General features: G+C 40.1%; 1 protein-coding gene across 2 annotated transcripts in view; it reads left to right on the top strand.

Moving 5' to 3' along the window:
• The first annotated feature begins 1,109 nt into the window (after positions 1-1,109).
• ARHGEF3 (Rho guanine nucleotide exchange factor 3) overlaps positions 1,110-22,046 on the top strand; it is a 132,850-nt gene continuing 111,913 nt past the window's right edge. For both annotated transcript variants that reach the window (XM_086755722.1, XM_086755721.1), the window contains exons 1-2: positions 1,110-1,244; positions 15,157-15,252. In XM_086755722.1, the coding sequence (XP_086611848.1) occupies positions 1,210-1,244; positions 15,157-15,252 (131 nt within the window). In that variant the 5' untranslated portion in view covers positions 1,110-1,209. The remainder of the gene's footprint in view (positions 1,245-15,156; positions 15,253-22,046) is intronic.

Below are 22,046 nucleotides of genomic sequence, written 5' to 3'. Positions count from 1 at the left end.
CCTCTGCACTATCCCACAGAGACCTCTGAAGTGTGAGTTAACTTAGGACAGCCTTTCGACGGACTCCAGGGGCCTGTTTGAGCCCCATAGCGTTTCCTGGTACTGTTTCTCCTCTAGAAGTGCATTGCTTGATGGGAACCTGGGTTGCAAGAGTGACTCCTTTATGATTTTGATTGAAATCAGGTGTGATTTCATCGCTGTCAGTTACATCATACTTATTACAAAATAATTAAAAGTGAGAACAGAATTAGGCCTAGCTGTGTTTAGCAATGTCTAATAGAGGGGCTGTGCCCCTAGAAGTCATGAGTCAGCAGCGCAGAGGAAGCTGTCTGCTCTTCAGCATAGCGTTTGCAAGCACGCTGTGGTGTGCTTTGGCTGTTAGGAAGGGAACCACCATCACTTTGCAGAATAGTTGGACAATGCCCAGCTATTCAGGGTGGAGTGAGAATAAGAGTTACAGTGAATCAGGGAAGCAGGGCAGGATTGTTGTTTCTAAACTTCACCTTCTTTGCTTAGACTGCACTCAGACCTGAGAAATACAGGTACATTTATTTGAATGTTCCTGCTCTTGCCCTTAAATTGGCTTGTTAAATACAGAGCCTTTTTTAAATTTAGCTGTCAGATACCGCTGTATTTTTAGATAATGATTTTTCGGTCGGTTTTCCTCCCCAGCTGCTCCCAACACCAAGGCGGGGGCGCGAGCCGCGCTCCCCGGGCGGCGGCAGCCGCGCGAAGCCCGCCGGGCGGTGGCGGGAACGGGGCGGCGGCCGCTGCCCCTTCTCCCCTCCGGCCTTTCGCAGGTCCAGCCGGGAGGCGGGAAGGCGCAGGGGGAGGCCGAGGAAGCCTAGCCCGCAGCCCTGGGAAGAAGCAGGGCCCACTCGGGCCACCTGGCCGAGGTGGGCTGTTCGGAAGGGACCCAGGGGCAAGGAGGGGAGCGGAAGGACGCGCAACCGAGGAGCACCCGCGAGCTGGGAGCAGCGGAGAGCTCCGCGGGCCAGTGGAGGCGGGCGGGGCGCGGGGCGGGCCTCGGGCGGCCGAGAGGGGCGGGCTCCCACACACGGTCTCCTCCCTCCGCCTCCCCTGACAGCCGCCGGGCCGGCCCTGGAACCCCCGGGGTCCTGTCTGCTCCCGCCGCCAACGGCTTCCACTGCCCAGCCCGCTTTTTCACCGCCGCCGGTTCCTCGCCGGGACCGCAGCTCTGCGAGCCGCATGCCGGGAGCCGAGGAGGAGCAGGAGAGTGCAAGGTGAGCTGCTGTCCCGTCCTGCCCCCTGCGTCTGGGCTCTGCTTGGGGCTGGGCAGGGAGGCGGCTGCCTGTCAGAGCTGGAGGGGCTCGGCCTCTCCGGGGCACCTGGAGGGGGCCAGGCTTGCGGGCACGGAGAGAGGCGGCCATGGCGGGGCTGCCCGCAAGGGTTGCGTTGTGGGACTTGCGGGACTCCATACGGAGTGGTAGCGGGGGGTGTCCCGGCCGGTCGGGAAAGCGCTCCCGCCAGCTCCTAGGACGATGGGGGACGCACCCTCCTCCTCTCTCTCCTCACGCCATCGCCTCCCTCCTCGCCCCGCTCTGGCGATGCCGCGGGGTGGGGGCGGGCGGGGGCGGGTACCCCCCGGCCGGCAGTCGGGGGAAGGCGGGCGGGGAGGGACCCCGTGAGGGACTCCCGAGCCCGGCTGGTGCCCGGCAGCACTGTGAGGGGCCCTGCGGGGTCGGGGGTGCTCGACGCGCTCCCTCTTAGGGGCCAGCAGCCGGTTTGGTTTTATTTATTTATTTTTAAAAGATCGTTCTGCATTCATTTAGGGACGAATCTTACATGAGTGTCAGTTTAGAAGGAGAACCCCGTGAAGGAAGGGCCGAAGTCCCAAGCGCCTGTTGCCTCCTTTGAAACCCGTAATTGTTATTACAAATGAAGTTATTCCCCCAGCTGCTTGTTTGGCTTGGCGAGTAGGAGAGCGGCTCCGCCGGTCTCTGGTTTTCAGCCCTTCCCTCCCTCAGCACAGCCCCCGCGCGGGGGAGGAGGAGGAGGAGGTTTGGAGGCGAAAGGAAAGTGGAAAAAAACAAACACCGAGCGTAATTACTTACACTTGTGAGGTCAGTCACGGCAGACTCTGAATAGGCTGCAAAAGGGAGACCGCGTTAATTAGCATGGCACGGGTATTGCCTGTATTTCAACAGCCGGTGCCGGTGGAGGCCCGTGTCGGTGAAAACCCCGTAGGGTTGCTCGCGGGGGGCTGCGGGGTCATGTTGCGGTGCCAGTGTTTTACCGGTCGTCTTAAGGATGCGGTTGGCAGTGACCAGAATTTGTGATATACCAAGGAACCATTTACATTAATGCAAGAAATCCAGCTTTGCTAGTTTATATCTTTATTTTCCTCTACAGTTCTTAAACGTTGTGAATATTTGAACGTTCATATATATCTTTTCCATGTGTGCATACATACGTTAGTATAATTGACAGTTAAATGTTATCCTTTAGTATGTTGTGTGCTACATTTTCATAGTGAAAGGGCAGAGAAAATTCCTTCATCCTCAAACACTTGTTATAGAATGAATTTGGTTACATACCCAATTCTGTAGCATGTACAGGAGTTTGCCCAGTGCAACACGTTATGTGGTGGATACTGTGTCTGTACAGGATTTGAGTTCAGAATAGAAGCCATGGGATTTGGAAACAAATGGAGTTAAAATATTTATTGCAGAATAATAGGTTTTGCAGGACGTAGGTAGAGGAGTGTGTGAAACAGAGCTGCCCCAGTGTACATGAAGTAAGGGAATGCACAGCAGGGTCTTTGGCTCGCCATTCAGTGGATTTAGCCCTTCTATTTAGAATTTTTATATATGCGTTGCTACCTGTTCTCAGTAAATATTTATTACCCAGTTTTAGTAAACAAAATACCATATTGTTTTTAACAGAAATCCCTTTCAATTTTCCATCAGAATGGTGCGTATCAGTTAGCAATGTGACAAGGCCTCGTGACCCGTGAAGACACTGTAACATTCAGTACCGTTCCCTGCGCGTTTTCTCAGACCTCTGCTCTGTTTTGAATAGTGCACTTCTTCTCGGGACTGCTTTTGTGTAGACAGTTGTTCTGGCATGATTCCAGGTTGTGGGAGCCTAATGTGCGCATGATTTGGAGGTGTATAATGTGGAATTGCTTCCAGCAAGTGGCCAGTGAGACCACATGTCCTTAAACAAAAATCTGGTTTGTTTTGCTGTGCATGAATTGAAGTGGGCGATATCTGGTTCTGTTCGGGACTTCATATGTAATGTTAATATGTACTATCAACTAAGGAGCTACTTTTCCCCGTGTTAAATATTTTGCTTTAGATGCTAAAGAAAATTAACCTGACCTCTTAAATTCTGTTTATGCTGTACCTTTAATTGTATGTTTTCAGTATTTTAGGTTTTTGAACATTAGGTTTTGGCAAAACATAATTTTTCTGCATATTTTTGTGAAAGCATCTGCCCACTGCTACAAATGCTGTAATAAATGCATTTAGAATCGGTTTGGAGTGCTTTCTGTGTGTGTATTATATTGCAGATGCCCGACACTCAGTTAAGTGTGATGTGCATTTTGAGAAGTAATTTGTTAAGAGTTGCCATTTTCTTCCCCTATAATATGCAGGGAAACTGGCAAATGATACACTTTGTGTAAGACTAAAAGACTTGGAGTGCTATAAATCACGTTACTGATTTATTTTGTGTAACTTAATTATTGTCTCTTCACGTTTAATTTAATCAGTGCCTTCATATTATTTACTTGTTTATTAAATCTTGGGGCTATAAGCATTGCAAGGTCACATAGGTTTTTCAGATAAATTCTAGTACTTATAGGTAAATCTGTACTTCACAGATAAATTCTAATCTGTGACTTGGAAAAAGCCTGAGCAGAGTAGCACTACGTTGGAATAAAAGGTGGAAACAGATGAAAGTACTTGAACTTGCTGGAAGAAGAAAAGTCTTGAGATGTTGATGTTTACATCTATACTTACTGGCTGAGAAAAAATGTTATCTCCACATATCTGGTATCTTCTAGGTCCTATAAAAGTATTTCTTTTTTTTTTTTTTTAATTTTAACCAAATCGTGCCACTCAACTTTTGAGACTGTGTTGTGGATTTCAGTTGTCCAAGTCATATGAAATCTGGAATAAACACATGGCTGTGGTCTTTCACAAGTCTCTAAAAGCATGTAGAATTACTGTAGTTTAGTGGGTAAATAATTGGAAAATGAAGGACTTGGTAAATAAGCTCCAGCAACCTGTGATTAACAACCACCACCTGCTTTTGTTTTGACTATAATAGCTACAAAGTAACTATTCTGAAATAAACAGTTATATAGCATGTAACTGTGGTGACCTCCATCCCCAAATTTAACATAGAGGATGTAAAAACAAACAAATGAAAAATGTTTTCCCATCTAGTGTCAACCGGGGTTGAACATGAAGTGATGTGCTGTCAGTTATGGAAATGCAAACAATTATTAACTTGCAGGTGCTCAACTCTGTACAGAATCCAGCTGAAGTGGTTTGCATGCTAATAGGTCAGGCTGTTAATATCTAAACACAAGGGCATATGCACATGCGTATTTATTTACTTCTTCCTAATCACATGCTTGATGAGTAGTCTAAGGATTTCAAATCTGAGTAAGCATGCTGCCTAAGGTACATGAGTTACTTCAGAACAGTACGTGTCTTATACAGACCACTGCTGACAGTGGTACGTGAAGGCATGGCCAATAGTGAAATCCAACAATCCCCTCCCAAAAAATTGTTTAAACTGGACAAGAAGCAGCAGCTTTATGTTCTTTTAAATGTTCTATATTATGTTTCTTCTATAAAAGAGTGGGTTTTTGCTTTTCATGTTAGATCATTGTATATACAAACAGAAATGGTAACATGATGTGAATAGAAAGGTGCTCTATATTGTTACTGATTTTTTTTTTTTTTCCCTCCTATATAGTATTAATTACCCTCACAGTCATGCAGCTCCCCTCATAACTCTGCAGGTGTAATCAATATGTGGTACAACTTGTATTCAAAAAGGTTTACTGGCTTTTATACTACTGAAACTTGCATAAACTTGGAAAGTTGGCTGGAGTTATCTGGACTTGTGTGGTTTCTGTAGAGCAAGAACAGCTGCTCTGCTGGTATCATCTCTCAAACATTTCAGTTGTTAAAAGTACAGCTTTCATTAGTTTATTTTAAAGACTTCAGCATTTCTCCAGAATAAATTTTTGGGATTATAACTAGGGGAAAAGTATATCCATTACACTGTCTGTACTGTGTCAGGAATCCTACTGATTTTATTTTAAATATTACAGTGTGTCCAGCTAGTGTTCCCGCAAAGGCTTTTGTCTGTTCCATCACCTTTGTCTTGAAGAAGACAACGACCAGCTATTTGGACATTGCATGTTCTGAGGGTGGTTGACTGCTGCTGCTTGAACGTGGCCTTAACTGATGCATCCAGATAGCAGGTAGCTGGGAGAGGTTAAAGGCGTGTGTGAATCACAGTACAGCGCTTAAAGCCGCCACGTTTGTATTGACATGGGCTATGATGAGTGTATTCCAAATCTGATATCCCTCTGTACATAGTGAAATTCTTATGAGTATGAACCTTGAAATATTTTGCCTACTGAAACAGATGCTGTCAAAATTAGCATTTGTTGATGTTTCACAGATAAGTAATACCCTAGAAAAAATTCTCTCAAGCCAGTCAGTTATTGTGTGGAGGGGTGATCTTGCAAACTTTCCCATGTAGGTTTGGGTTCTGACTGTGCTTAGCAAATGCAGGTGAAAAGCTGTAAAGTCTGAAAAGAAGGTAATTTTAGCACAATACCAATTTTTTTTAATATGCCATTCAAATTTATTAAATATCCAAGAAAAATAAATGCAAAACCAACTTGACAAACTTCAACAACTTATTAAACTGTGCAGCAATCCTGAATGAAATAATCATGATTATTAAGATAGTAGGCTGAACGAATCGTAATTTTAATGTTAAGAAGAAAATGTGACACCCTTCCAGGCAGTTAAAATGTGGAACCTGCTACTGTTCCCTAGCAGTGATGATTCTGATAAAGGGGAAAATTACTTGTGTTTGTCTCAACCGTGGTAGTATTTCTCTTGGTTTTCATTTATTCTTAATGTATTTTTGTTGAGCATAAACTCCTTTATCATGAGGGAGACAGGAATATGTTGAACGGAAAAGAATATGAAAAAATGTGGCAGTGGTTGCATTAATTTTAAGCTGGCATACGTGCTGTATCTCTTTTTTTCTGGAGTCCACCATTACCATGAAAAACACTTAATTTAAGTGCTAGTTTCAGAAAACTCCTCTTCTTTTGTTTAATAAACTGTCCTTTAAGCTGATTTAGCTTTGTATAGCCCTTCTAATATTCTTTACAGAAATGGCACATCATTATTTCTGGAAATAGATTTCCCTTAGATAAAATCTAGATTAAAACAATCATAGGTAAAATCTTTGTGTTTGTCATTGTTAGAACTTTTGAATAACAACTTAGTGCTTACTTTCATGTCAGAAGTTTGAGGAGGATATAGTTAAATTAATCTCAGAAACTGCTAGCTGCATGAGTCACTAAACTGGGAACATAAATACTCATAATCTTTGGAAAGAACCTCTCAACATTGTTTTGCTGCGTAGTGTCAACTGCAAAACACAATACAGTATGTTTAGCTTAAAAGTTGTTGTGTTCGCTTTTGAAATCATAGTTTATGGAAAAAAAAGCAGGTAACTTTTTGCCCCTTTTTGCTTGTCAAACTGACTAAAGGCTAGCACTAAGTCTGTGGCAGAAGCTAGATTATTATACTGTTGTGTTTTGTTTGCTTGCTTTGTTGAAAAGAAATTAAAACTTGGAGAGGAGGGAAAAGGATAGTGAAACGGCCAGTGCTGGAGAATTCTTTTTGCACGCTGATAGAATGGATAGGTTGTTTTGTTTACTGTCTGGTGCTGAAGCCAGATACTTGAAATAGGAACATCTGGGTCTTTTAATCCAGAGAGAAACAGATTTGTCTCAGAATGACATATGTAATTATAACATCAGTGGCAAAAAAATTCCTTGATATCTATTTACAGTTAATAGAACAATAGTACTTGGTGTTCTCTGTATTCTGCTTAAACAATATATTTAATTTTGTGTGTGTGCCTTCTGCATTTCAAACCTTCTATTTAAAATGTTCTGTTCAAGTCTGCGCTGGTGTTTCATCATGTTAGATTTTTTCCTAATCAGATAAGAGAAATGTAGTTTTGTGTTACTACTAAGACACAGAGTACTGAAACACTACATTCCTTTTTTTTTATTGATGTGGCAATCAACTACCATCCCTAAAAGTGACAACAAAGCACACAAACATTGCCTATTTCCCCCTATACTGCTAAAGTTTCTGAGTTGAAACCACTGAAAGACTCAAAGCTCCTGATAATTTTGCAGATGGCTGGTGCTGGAGATCTGCACTGCTTGGACAGTGCAGATGAGTCCTTGCTCTTCTATTCTTTATCACAGAATAATTTCGGTTCGAAAAGACCTTTAAGATCATTGAGTCCAACCTAACACTGCCAAATCCACCACTAAACCATGTCCAGCATTACATAAATCTGCTGATAGACAGGATAGACTAAACCAGCAGCCTGAATTCTTTTATAGCTCTTATTTTTCACAGCAATAACCAGCTCAGAAAAATCTGTGTTTGTATTTTGGGAGTAAAATGTATGCATGTACCTGCTCGGAGTTTCCCCGATAGTGATGTCTCACTATATAACATATAGAACATACGTAACATATCGAATATAAACATATTCAAATGGTTTTGGAAGATGTCTGAGTTGTAACCGCATCCTCTCTTTGCTGGTAAACTTCTCCGTGTGCTTTCAGGAAGGTGATGTGAGATGAACTGTAATGGAACTGGTTGTCTTCTTTTGGTATATTTTAGGGAAAAGAGCTAAGTCTTGGTAAACTAAAGGACTAGTCCGATTGAGAACAGTGTCTTACAGTAGGCTATGCCTCTCCAGCATGGAATACTATTCCATGTCAGTGCTCTGGCTTCAGCCTGCCTGCTACAAACTTGGCTTTATTTATGTATTTATTTATCTGTTGTCTTTTAACCATTAATCTCCTTTGTGTTGATAATAAGTATAATATCCATGCTATTAAAAAAAAACAAAACCAAAACACTATCTTTTATATGCGACTGGATAAGACTGTCTCACTGTCTATAGAAAGTGTGTGTGTATGGGAGAGGGCGCTGAACTTGATACTTGCTGTGAGATAGAAAATCATTATATTATTTTAAAGCTTCTTCTCTGTCATCTGGGAGAGTTCTGATGGAATCACCCAATATGGAGTGCAAAGTTATGTGCAGTGCCTGTGGTTCTCTGAACTGCTTCCTCCAAATATCTTTGTATATATGCTTTGGTAAAGTACCTATATAAAACTTATCCTAACTTCTCAAGAGGACAGAAGGTGATTATTTTTAATGAGATGCCACAAGGAGAGGAATAAAAACCGTCTCAAAAATATGTATCTAAACAAGTCCTCCAAAACCTCATTCTGTAGCGCATCAGGTGCATTTTAAAAGACTTCAAGAAGATAAGTAAGGATATACCACATGTGTTCATTGAGGTAAAAACTTAGTTGAAATAACCACAACGTGTGTGAAATGAAGTTTATGGTAGCCAGGCTTAGATTGAAGTGATTATGCCACGTGAAATCTCTCAGCGCTGTCTGCTACTTGTAGTCAGGAGAAATATTCCTCAAGAGCTTCTTGAGTTTTCACTCTGCTTTTACTGAAGTATGCTTTAGTGGTACAAAGACGTTTGGCAACTGCAGTATCTGAAAACTTCAGAAAAAGTTTGGATAAAAGATTGGTTTTGATGTTTGTTGTTAGGCAGTTAAATAATGAAGGTCCTTTGAAAGTTTAAATCTGCCGTTCACACGCTATTTGCCTAGGCCAGTTGCTGGTTAGGAGCTGAGTGCTATCAAGATGCAAGACACTGAGTTCTTGCTAACTGTGTGTGTGGAAATGTGACTCTTCAGAAAACAATACACAAGTAAATGTGTTTGTTCACTGGAAGTTACAGACTTGTGCAGCTAGCAAGGAAATGGAAAATTGGCTCTTTAAAATGAAAGCTGTTGTGATGCATGCTTGCTATTGTTTAGGTTTTGTGAGCATAAAGACTTCTGCTTGAGAGAATTATGGTGTGTAACACTCCTATTTTTTTCTTTATAGTAGATGCATATTACTATAGTGATGTAACTGCCACCCTTTTAATTAAAAGGAAAAATAGGTTCTGTACTGGGGGGTCTTGAGGTTCAGTGAAGCTTTTTTCACAGTTCTTTTATCAACCAAGTATAACAAGATACTATTTCAACAATGCAAAGCATTCTGGTGAAGGTAAGGAGCTGTGGGAACATGTTTTATCAGAAGATACTGGTTATTTTTACTTTGTGAACAGCTGTTGAATGATATGTTATTTTTTTAACTACTGCTACTGTCGATATCTTACTTGTCTAGAGATACAAATAGGGAGTGGGGGGAAAGGCAAAAAAGATTTTCAGTCTGAGGATCGAAGTGTATCTACACTTCGGGGAGGGGGGGGCGGGAAAGAGGGAATAGTGATTTTAAAAAGATCAGCTAATACTTCCCTGTTCTGTTAGCAATAAATCATGGGGTGGTTTGAACCCATGGGGTATTGTGGCTTCAACACTTCTTGAACCTTCTAATTTTTTCTGTTCAATGGTCCTATAATGCTGTTGTTTACAGGTGTTCAGATGCTTTAGTGGTGTGCTATACTTGATCCCTTTTCCCCCTTTATTTTTGTCCATTTAAGGGCAATTGCAGAACTTCCAGAATTAAATCTAAATCTAAATGAATAAAATACACTTAAATTACACTTTTCAGTTTTTGAGCTGGTAGCTTACTACTACTAGGCTTTTCTCTTATGTAATGGGATGTAAACCTACTCTATGGTGGATGGACTAAAAATGCATCAGATAATCAAAGTTAATGATTTGATTGGCAGTATAAAATCAGTTTGTGGAGATAACTTAAGAGAATTTTGGGATGCATGCTTCCTTCTGAGTACTTCAGTATTAAATAATCTATACTTGGTCATAGAAGACTAAATGTGCTAAATTTCTGATGTCTCTTCAAAACCAGCAAGGATGTTTCTTCAGGGCTGTTCCCTCAATAAGATAGTGACAGTAGTGTTTAACATAGCTGCTATAAATAAAGTCTTTGACATTGTTTTCGTATGTTTTTGTTCTGGAACTGCCTTTTGCCCACTTCCTCCTACTACAGCAGAGCACAATCTCTAGGACAACACCTAATTAAAGTGCATGTTCCTTATCTGGAATAGTCAAGGTTCAGTGTACAAACACAGGATAAGGAACAGAATATGTCTGAAGCAGAATATCTTAAATTAATATTCAATGACTTGCCTTGGCATCTGGCTCTGTTATTAAGAGGGAAGATGATAGATTTATTTTCCTGCTTCAAGTTTCATCATGTATACTGCCTATGCTGTAAAGTTCAAGCCCAAACAAGAATCATTGAATTATAGAATCGTTTAGTTTGGAAAGGACCTTTAAGATCATCGAATCCAACCGTTAACCCAGCACTGTGAAGTCCACCACTAAACCATGTCCCTGAGTGCCATATATACATGTCTTCTAAATACCTCCAGGGAAGGTGACTCCAGTGCCTCCCTGGGCAGCCTGCTTCATTGCTTGATAACCCTTTTGTTGAAGAAATTTTTCCTAATATCCAGTCTAAACCTCCCCTGATGCAACTTGTAGACATTTCCTCTTTTCCTGTCCCTTGTTACTTGGGAGAAGAGACTGACATCCACCTCGCTACAGCCTCCTGTCAGGTAGTTGTAGAGAGCGATAAGGTATCATCTCAGCCTCCTCTTCTCCAGGTTAAATCACCCCAGTTCTCCCAGGTGCTCCTCAGAGGACTTGTTCTCTAGACCCTTCACCAGCTTCGTTGTCCTTCTCTGGACAGGCTCCAGCACCTCAATGTCTTCCTTGTAGTGAGGAGCCCAAAACTGAATACAGTGTTCGAGGTGCGGCCTCACCAGTGCTGAGTACAGGGGCACAGTCACTTCCCTACTCCTGCTGGCCACACTGTTCCTGATACAAGCCCGAATACTGTTGGCCTTCTTGGCCACGTGGGCATACTGCTGGCTCACGTTCAACCAGCTGCTGACCAACACACCCAGGTCTTTTTCCACTGGGCAGCTTTCCAGCTGCATTTCCCCCAGCCTGTAGCATTGCATGGGGTTGTTGTGATTCAAGTGCAGGACCATACACTTGACCTTGTTGAATCTCACAAAATTGGCCTTGGCCCATTGATCCAGCCTGTCCAGATCCCTCCATAGAGACTTCCCACCCTCAAGCAGATCACATTCTCACCTAACTTAATGTAGTCTGCAAACTTACTGGGAGTGCACTCAGTTCCCTCATTGATGAAGACATTAACAGAACTGGCCCCAATACAGAGCCCTGGGGAACACCATTTGTGACCGGCTGTCAACTGGATTTGACTCCATTCACCACAACTCTTTGGGCCTGACCATCCAGCCATTTTTTTTGGCATTAGATGACAATATAGAAAGAGGCACCGATGAATAGCATTTTTTTTTTCCTGAACATTATTCCCTTGCTTCTTCAATTGCATTTAATTTTCTAAGATGTTATTATTAGTGGAGGCTGGTTTCTATATTGTTGGTATTCTGGTTGAAAAAATTATAAACCAGTATATTCCAAACAAAATTTTACTTTGCCAGTTTTAGCTTTAATTTTGAGTTGTTCTCTTTGAATATAAACAATATTTTCAGAGAGTATAAGCCTTACAATAACTTTTTTTTCCACAATAGAACAATTTGTGTTCACTAGAAACAGTTCCACAAAATATTCTTAATGCTTGAAAAAAGATAACCCCTTCTACATCTTAAAATAGAAAAGATAATTTTAATTTTAAAATAGTTATTTATTCTGAAGGAGTCTAAGAGCAGTCTGTGGCACAACGAGCCAGGATAGAATCTACAAGCTGAAGATTTGTCATTGAAATGACTTTCAAGTAAAAGAAGTAGTGGTAATATTTGGTATCCATGGCTTTGGAAACTGTAGATGGATACCACTTTTCCATTTATCATTTAGAAACTAAAAAACTTGTGGTGTTTTGACAAGGCCATAAAACTTGTCAGTGATGTGGGGGCTAGCTGTTTAATTACCTGTTGCTCCCAGTAAAGAGTGAACTAGGACCTGTGTAGACCTGTTGTCAGGACCAGGATGACAAACGAGTATCCCTGGTGATTTTCCAGAAGCTTGTCTGACTCATTGCTGTCCCACCTCCAAACTAGGAATGAGAAGTGCTGCTGGACGGCAACACTGAACGGATGCTTGGTCTCAAAACTGTAACCATCAAGAGATGGTAAGGAAGGAGGAGCGTGATTTGAAAGAAACTGTCTGATATAGACAAAAGTAATTCAAGATGCTAGGAGATTATGCTACAGCCAATGGGGATTATGTGGCGGGTACATTGTTCATTCTTTGGTGTGGGTGGAAAGTTAGAGGGATGCTTTGCCCTACCTGCTCCCATCTCGAGATGTTCTTGTGGCTGCAGGGCAGAGGACAGGAGAAGGCCAGGCAGGCACGGTGGTGTTTCCTATCCGCCTTTTGTAACTGGTAGCTGAGGAACGATGCTTGTCCACCATTTTATCAGCGGGCTGCTATGCCTCTCTCATCCACACGTGTAAGTGAAGAGTGCATTTGTTTAGTTACTGGGTGAGTGGCAGACCTCTCATATTATTGGAAACTGAGCAGTGGAGGCTGCAGGACCATGAGCTGTGTGTCTTGAAAGAATATGACTCTTGCTATCCAAAAAGCCTGCTGTCTTATCTGGCATATAGATACCTTTCTGAAGGTGTGGTAGTTGAGATCTAGCTACCAGAATGAATAAATGCTGGCCTCTTGATGCCCTCCTTTTATTTTAGAGAAAACACCAGAAGCAATTTTCTAAGGCTGTAGAGGGGAAGGAGTACAAAATGTTACTGACATTTGCAGATATTAGAGTAGGAATGTAAGGGAATTGATAAGTTTGACAAGATGTATTCCTCTCTGTATTACTGTATGTCTTTTTTTTGCAGAACATGTGGGAACATAAATTGTGTTTATGCCATATTTCATTTATTTTCTGTTAGATAGATGTCAACCTTTATCATCAATTGTTCATAGAAAAGTCTGTAACACAATAACTTTTATCACTACTTCTGTTTTCTGCTTTTACTCTAGTTTCAGTGTGGAAGTGTCAATATGTATGGAGTGTTTGCTTAGATGTTTCCAAGGGTGGCGAGGGGAGTGCCGAAAACACTGTTTTAGTTACACATTGAACACTTGTACTGCTGTAGTACTAGTTCACAAGTGAACAGTAGAATGGAACAGAAGAATGGCAACCTTGTGATTTTGTAATTTGAATCTTTCAGCTTCCAACTTTGAGAACTAATAGAGTGTCTTTAATGTTCCCTTGAACCTTTGATCTTACTAGTATGAGTGACTGCAAGAGGAGGTAAAAACTCTTGTTGGCATAACTTGTGTGATTACTGAAGCATCTGGGCTTTCCCAGTGTAGAGTAGGAATTTGTTACCAAAATAAAAATTTTAATTTGTCCTGTCAAGAAATTGCTTCCTGAAGAGGGGAACTTTGCAGATTATGTTCAAGTATGGATTATTGTATTGTTCCTTCAAAACATATTTAATAACAACTCCCCTTTTCCTGCACTATTATAGACTAGAGAGGCAGGTAATAACTTAACTTTCAATACCTGCTGCTACTGAGCCACCTTTAGAATTAGGGGGAGGTGGTTTTTTAGGGGTTGTTTCCCCCCACCCCTTTTTTTTTTTTTTTTTTTTTTTTTAAAGGGAAAAACAAAAGCTCCTGGTGTAAGAAGTCAGAATTATAGAACAGTTTGGGTTGGAAGGGACCTTTAAAGCCCATCCAGCCTAACCCCTCGGCAAGGAGCAGGGACATCTCCAATCCTGACCAGGTTGCTCAGGGCCCCGTCCAACCTGGCCTTGGATGTTTCCAGGGACAGGGCATCAACCACCTCTCTGGGCAACCTGTGCCAGTGTTCCATCACTCTCATTGTAAAAAATTTCTTCCTTATATCAAGTCTGAATCTACCTCCCTGTACTTTAAAACCATTACCCTTCATCCTATCCAACAGGCCCTGCTGAAGAGTTTCTCCCCATCCATCTTCTAAGCCCCCTTTAGGTACGGAAGGCTGCTATAAGGTCTCCCCAGAGCCTTCTCTTCTCCAGGCTGAACAGCCCCAACTCTCTCAGCCTGTCCTCACAGGAGAGGAGCTCCAGCACTCTGATCATCTTCATGCCCTCCTCTGGACCCGCTCCAGCAGGTCCATGTCCTTCTTATGTTAGCAAGTTCCATGTTAACATTGTGGATCCTGTTACCAAAAAATAAGTGGTTCGTGGTGAAACTAACTTGCCTTATCTAGAGACTTCATTTGTTCTTACCATGCAAGTCATTTACTTAAAGAACCTTTGGCCATACAGACCTTTTGGAAGCATTGTAGCTTGGGATTTGCTATTGCCAGCATTTGAATATGTCTGTGCTGTATTTGAGAGTGACTTCAGCTGTGAATGAATTGTTATTTTCTGCAAATCAGCAAAGTATGATCTTAAGTTATTAAAATAAGGATCTTAAGTTATTAAAATATGCTAAAAAGCTTCTGTAAATCTTTACATATCAGAAATTGAAATTTTCTCCCCAATGTTGTGTGGATCATTCCATGGCAAGCTAGCTGTGACTGCTGCCCTGAATTAACATAACTGAGACTATGCATAGCCCTGGATACAGCCTTGATGACATCAACTCTTTTGGCACGTATTCAGAAAAGTAAACAAAAGACAATCAGTGTTGAGTTTGGCATAGCTAGCAAGTCCACAAAACTGCCAAATCCTTCTCAATGTATTCATCCAATTAATCCCATTGATTTAGGACATTTACTTAAGTGAGTAAAACATACTGGTTTTGGTCTTAAAAATTATTGTCTTAAAGTTTTGCTTTAGTAAATACATTTTTCACTTGTATTGCATTTTTCATGTTTTTTTTATGTTGTTCCTTTGTAGAAAAAAAATGAATTCGGACAGCTCAGCACTTACCATGAGTAGCCCTGCTGTAATAAACAAATGTGCAAGACGGGGAATGGAAGAAGAAAAAGTTTGGTAAGCTTTACTTCTAATTTTCTAAGAGGTTAGTAGACAGTAATACTGGGAGATGTAGTTTTAAAATTAAGTAAAATAATTAGTTGTTATAAATATTTGTATTAATTTTGTGTTATTTAACAACAGAGAAGGAAAAAAAGGAAATTTTTTTTGTTTTGGTTTTGAGTTCTTAGCAGATGACCATGGGACAGGGTGTTATGGGGGATGGGCAATGGAAAAACTCCTGTTCACTTCAACAGTGCGCCAGTTGTACTCATGGAATCTTTCACACATGGCAAATGTCTTAATCTCCAAATGCTGTTGCTATGCTCGTGCGATGCTATTACTAGCGCCCTTCGGTACTGTGCAGGCTTGTGGTCTCTGGAGATTTGTACCCTGGGAGACCTGACGAAGTCAATAGTTTCTACTTTTTATAAAAATTTACTCTGTGCTGGATAAAAAAAAAAAAAATATTCTGCCGTTCTACAGTAGATGTGGACAAATGCTTACACTTCAGGACATTTTTTTTTTTTTTTTTAATTTACTTGAAACTACCACTGACTATGCAAATTTTAGTACCTTGTGTGGTGTTTTCATGAAGGAAATGGAGTGTTGAGAAAGCTTCGAGACTGTTTCAGCTGTGTTAATGAGAGCCTTTTATTGAGAGCTTGCTGATTTTTACTTGCTGCTGTTCACTAGGGTTTAGCTAGGGTTTTGTTACATTGTTTATTTACCATGTATAAAACAACCAAATAAACTCAGGTCAGGAAGCATGGCACCCATATGGACAAAAAGATAACTTACATTGTTTTTGTAGTCTGACAAATACTCTTGAAAAGTTAAAGAATTAAATAAATATTAGCAAGTGAATGTTATATTTCCTGCCGGATGCTTGTCAGGAAATAATGTAGAACTCTTTTGGTTTTGTTTTTATGTAGGATTAAATTAACAGCATCATAGTACGTGGAAAGTAGTTTCTTTTTAAATGTCTCCCACTATTCTACTGCTATTCCTGGAACATCCTCAGAGCTAGAAACCACATCTTTGGATTAAGTAGTGGGATGAGGAAGACTTGTGGGCTGGCTTCCCTCCTGACCCTCAAATCTAACGAGGGGTGGGGACTTGGCACATACTGTCCCTTAGTTTGCTATCTTTTATCGGTTTTTATCCTGCTTGCAGTGTTAAGCAATATAATTTCATTTTCTTTATGGCGTTTCTTTGTAATGCTTCATGGCAATTCTGGGTAATGTTGACTAAAATAGTGGGAGAGTAGAATTTATGTTATCGAGTATTAGAGTGTCATGAATGAATAGTATGATTTGTTACAAATGTCTAATTGACCTTAGGGAAAGTGGTGGAAAACAGCAGAATTTACTTGTCTGCTAGTCTTTGATTTGCCCTTGGTCATGTCTGTCCTGCTTTTCTGTGCACCTCTCCCCTCCTCCACAAATTCTTGTCTGTATTGTTTGTGTACACTGATCTACAATTTCTTTGACAGATATTCAGTCATACGTGCTAATAGTTTTAATCATTGCCTTCCTGCAATTCTTAATTAAATTAGTCAGAGGTTAGAGCAGATATTGGTCTTTTATTCAGGAATTAAATAGATCTTTTTATTTAATATCCTAGCAGGCTTAGGAGTTCTAATTAGAAGATACCTTTTTTTCAAAAGCAAAAGCCCCAAGCAAAACCTTACCTACTGTTTAAACATCACTTATGATGCATGTAAGAGGCTTTGATGTTGTGAAAGGCCTTATATTTAGGCCTGCTAGAAAGAGAGGGGAGAGTAAATAATTGACTGGTGGTGATTTTTACTTGCAGCCAGAAGATAAAGTTCTTAATTTTTCTCCTTGAATAAATTATTACTAAAATGTCAACAACTTAATAATATTTTATATTTAAATGTGAACAATTGGTAGATTCACTTCATGTCAAGGACGTTAATATTATACCCAAACTTTTGGTGGAATTATGTTAGTATATTGTGAATATACTTGGAATAATCTTAGTATATTGTGAAGCTATCTCAAGTGCTGTGAGCGAATTTGCATGCATTGTATGAGTGTTTTTGTGTACTTCGCTCAGTAAAAGCAGGATACGTTTGTTCAGGTAATAAGTGTAAATTGTTTTGGTTTGTCCCATTCCTTAGAGTTGACATCTTTTATGTATTTACACTGTGTTTATAAATTTTAAGTGATGTTTTAATGACTGCCAGTGAGTATTTTATTCTTATAAATTATCTACTGCATGGAATTCTTTTTAAATAAAGCTGCCATAAATACTTTTGGCATTATATATTTTTATATTTGGCTAGATCAGAGGATAAATTATAAAATGGAAGCAAATAATAGTTCACTAAATTACTTTCTCCACTTCTATAGAAGATGATAGTGTAACTTCATAGAAGATGAAGTCTAACTGATCACACAGTATTAACTAGCTAGAACGTTGAAGTTCACAGAAAGGAGTGCAAGAGGGAAGAACTTTTAGTTTCAGTCTCCCCAAAATGCCAGTGGGTATTGGGAATTCTATGTTTAACTACGTTACTGACTATGAAGAGGACATCTGAAACCTTATCTGCTTGCTTTCTTTAGAGTTAATCTCAGAAAATAATATAATCTGATATAAAAAATCTTCTGAAAATATCAACCAAAAATACAAGAGATTTGGTTAACTGTTTGATGTTTGAATTTCAGAAGTATCTGCTCTGTTCCCAGTTACATTCTATAGCCATTTACAAATTCTGCCATTCCCATCAGTGTTTTCTATCTGCGTAGTTTGGTACCTCTACAAGATAAAGTTAATTGAATTCTCAAGCTCGGAATGCTTCATTTCCTTTTATTACTCCCCCCCGTCACGCCATAACGTAATCAAGATTACAGCAGCAAAAAGCTGCCAGTAGTAGTACTAGTGTGATTGCTGTAAATGTCTGATAACTAGAGGGCACCACAGCACAGTTCACATGTGAACCAAACTAATCTGTTCTTGATAAGCAGGAATACTGAGAAATTTAGCTAATACTATTGATGTTATGACGATTCACTACCTGAGCTAGTACAGACCAGTGCTTGAACAAGTAAAGAAGGCCTGAGAGACTTTAAATTCTAGAAACTACTGATTTGGCAGATTCTCAGTTTCTTAATCTTGAAAATTGCAAGAAAGGAACTAATGATAAGGAAGCAAGCGGGAACTGTGTCAATTCATCTACGCTTACTATGAAAGTAGCTGGTTGGCATGCTGTTTTTCAAAACAAATGTGCAGGGGAATTGGAAATTTTCCATTTTTTTTTGTTACTGTGTGTGGATTTATAACATGCCTTCCTCTAGGCTGGATGGAATCTTGCTAGTCATGTTTTTCTCTTTTTACATAGGATTAAGTCAGGAAGTATTTCATCTTTTTAAACTAATAATTTAAATTTGGGGTGCTGGATCTCTCTCATGACTGAGTTTGTTGAGCCTTGGCTTTCCATTTCTGTCTCCAAATACTCTGTCGTATTGCTTACTGAGTATGCAGTGCTCTCTTACTTCTATGACAAAGTCACCACCGCTTTTAGAGCAAGTATCTCTGAAAACTGTCTCTGTTATGGAAAAATAAATCTAGAAATCTTAAAACTAACCGAACAAGCATTTTGACTGTCTCTGTGTTTATGACTTGACTTAAAGTCAGTTTGAGGATAGAAACTTCTTTAAATCTTTTTTTTTTTTTGTTTGTTTGGTTTTTTTTTGTCTTCCGCTGTAACAGCTAGGTTGTTTTTGTTTCAGCTTTCCTTTCCAATCTGAGATAGAAGTATTTTGTAATCTATAAAGGCATGTGGGCACTGGTGCTAATCTTGGCTGAGAGCAGTGGCATTCAAATAACAATGTTAAATATCTTATGTGAAAAGTTTAATTTGAAATCTCTGTCATTTTTTAAGAGTTAAGTGTTTCATTGGGGGCTGGAATTACAATCATGTTTCTGCACTAAACTTTAATCAAAGAATAACTTGCTTTCTGATAAATTTACTGTAGAAAATCTGACAATTTGTAGCTTATTTTTGGTGACTTTTTTTTGGAAGGAGAGCTATTGAAACTCTAGTCTGTGTAGCGAAAAGGAAGACAAACAAATACTGAACTTAGATAATGCAAAAATTGATGGTAAAACAGGCTCCGTAATTGCATACATTGAAAGAGAAAAGCTTACTGTCATATCTTAGTGTGCACGTATCTATGGTTAGGATCTTTCTCCTGGCATTGGCTGGTGTGATGTGTGGCACTGCTGCTTGTCATGCAGCTGTGGCTGCGCAGCCCTTTTGATGAGACAGCGTCAGCCGTCTGCCCTGCGTATGGCTGTGTCCTTATGCCTAAAACACAGTGTCTGCAGGAAGATGCCTCTATGTTTTCTCACAAAGTTGGAAGAGCCTACTTTTCTTGCTTGTTATTGACACAATAGTCCTTCCAGCTCAGCATTGTTTATGTGAGGGCTAGATACCATTACAGAAGATTGCATTGCTCCTGTTTAAAGGGATATTGTAGAAAAGGGCCACAGGGAGGTAAAACTGACCATCCTTCGTGAGGCTTGCTTCGGGATTCTTGAAGCTTATCCTGTAAGTTCAATATGGTTGAGATTTTGAGGCAGGAAAGAAAGAAATACAATGTGGAAACCCGGAGATTCAGGGATATATGGACTACCTACTTGCTTTTGCACATCTGGCTTCTGCAATTCTTAAAACTAGACCAGCTCTGAATGGAGGAATGTTGAATGCAGCAGTGAATTCATGGTTTGTTCCCAAGCATATATTATTTATCTTGTCAAATATCAATTCCTTTATTCAAGTATGTGCTGTTGCCTCTGATAAGAAAACTATAAATATTTGCCAGAAACAAAGATTAAGGAGTAAAAAGTTCTGTACTGTTCTGTGTTCCAGAAAGAGATGTACTTTGTGTGTTTTCCACTTCCTTTTTAAATGATCCAAGTTATTATTAACTTCTCCTGAGTTTTCTATTTAAAAAAAATCCACCAATGCCTTTCTGTCTCTGATTTTGAGTAGGTCACTCAAGACTATACCAGGGATTTACTTTTTCTCTTTTGTAAGCAAAATATAACTTTTTTTCAGCAAAACGATGTTGATTTTTTTCCTTAATATCCTAAGTGACTGATGAAGACAGTAGAACTTTTCTTGGGTTTGGGCTCATTACAGAGGTTGTGGTTTGAAGTCTTCACTGAAGTCTCACGCGTTGTTTGGTGCTTGGCTGTCCCTTTCCCTTTGAAATGTGAAATAGAACATTGTAAATAGACACAGGAAAGAAATAATTGAAACATAGTAATTTTTTTTTAATCGCGCAGGAAAACATTCAGGAGTGAGGCTTCACAATAATCTGGCTTTTGCAGTGAAGCTACTTTATCATAGAATAATAGAATCATTACGGTTGGAAAAGACCTCTAAGATCATTAAGTCTAACTTTAAACCCAACACCACCATGCCTACTAAACTATGTCCCAAAGTGCCACATCTATGGGATTTTTTAACACCTACAGGAATGATGACTCAACCACCTCCCCGGGCAGCCTGTTCCAATGCTTGACCACTCTTTCAGTGAATAAATTTTTCCTAATATCCAATCTAAACCTCCCTTGATGCAACTTGAGGCTGTTTCCTCTCGTGCTATTGCTAGTTACTTGCTACAGCCTCCTTTCAAGCAGTTGTAGAGAGCAATGAGGTCTCCCCTCAGCCTCCTTTTCTCCAGGCTAAACAATCCCAGTTCCCTCAGCTACTCCTCAGAAGACTTGTGCTCTAGACTCTTCACCAGCTTTGTTGCTCTTCTTTGGACACACTGCGGCACCCCAACGTCTTTCTTCTACTGAGAGGCCCAAAACCGTACATGGTATTCGAGGTGTGGCCCCACCAGTGCTGAGTACCAGGGAACAATCACTTCCCTACTCCTGCTGGCCGCAGTATTCCTGATGCAAGCCAGGATACTGTTGGCTTTCTTGGCCACGTGGGCATACTGCTGGCTCACGTTCAGCCGGCTGAAAACACTTCAGCCTCTCGGTTACCTGTTCCTATTTTCACCATTACTTGCCACCACCTCTGTTGTGCCAGTACCGTATTGGCATCATTCTGTGGATTAGATGTAAATAATTTTGGTTAAAAATATCTTTCCCAAAAGGAGAGTAATTTTTATTTCAGTAATTTTATGTGTAGCGCAGCCCTACAAATAGTTGTTTGGTACAACTCAGAGGGTGAAAAACTGCAGTAAGTAGGGGACAGGACAGTGACTGATTAAGTGGGGAGTCCAGGCGTTTGATTACTTTACTATGACTTCTTTGCCAAAGCTAGTGATTTTTATCCTAAGACAGTGAAACAGAGTTATAAAATATATAATGAATAGTAATCTCAAATGAATGGACCAAATTTCATACTTATATTTTTAGTTAATTAATCATTATTTAAAAACATTTGCTTTATGAATAAAAACTTCTTTTTTTTTAATCTTTATTTTTGATGCTGTTTCATAACGGGATGCAGTATCTGGTATCCTTGTTTTCTAGGATCTGTAAGAGCCTCATAGCTGAACATTACTATTTTAAATGATTGGAAGAAGATATCTGGCTGCAAAAATAAACATGCAGTAGATAGCTGTCTGGTCAAAGGAAGGAAGCAGGCTCACGTAATGCGTCAGATTGGCCTGAATGTGTATTTACTTCAGTGGAGCAATATGAAGCTATAAGAATGTATAGAGCCAGCCCAAGAATGAATACAGGCGTACTTTAAAGACATTTTTCTTCTTAAAATCAAATCTTTGTTGTCAGTTCTTAAGTACTTTATACGTCACCAA

This window comes from Chlamydotis macqueenii, chromosome 10 (genome assembly GCF_036417535.1).
Source record: "Chlamydotis macqueenii isolate bChlMac1 chromosome 10, bChlMac1.mat, whole genome shotgun sequence".
NCBI lineage: Eukaryota > Metazoa > Chordata > Aves > Otidiformes > Otididae > Chlamydotis > Chlamydotis macqueenii.
This window is presented reverse-complemented; position numbering and strand designations above follow the sequence as displayed.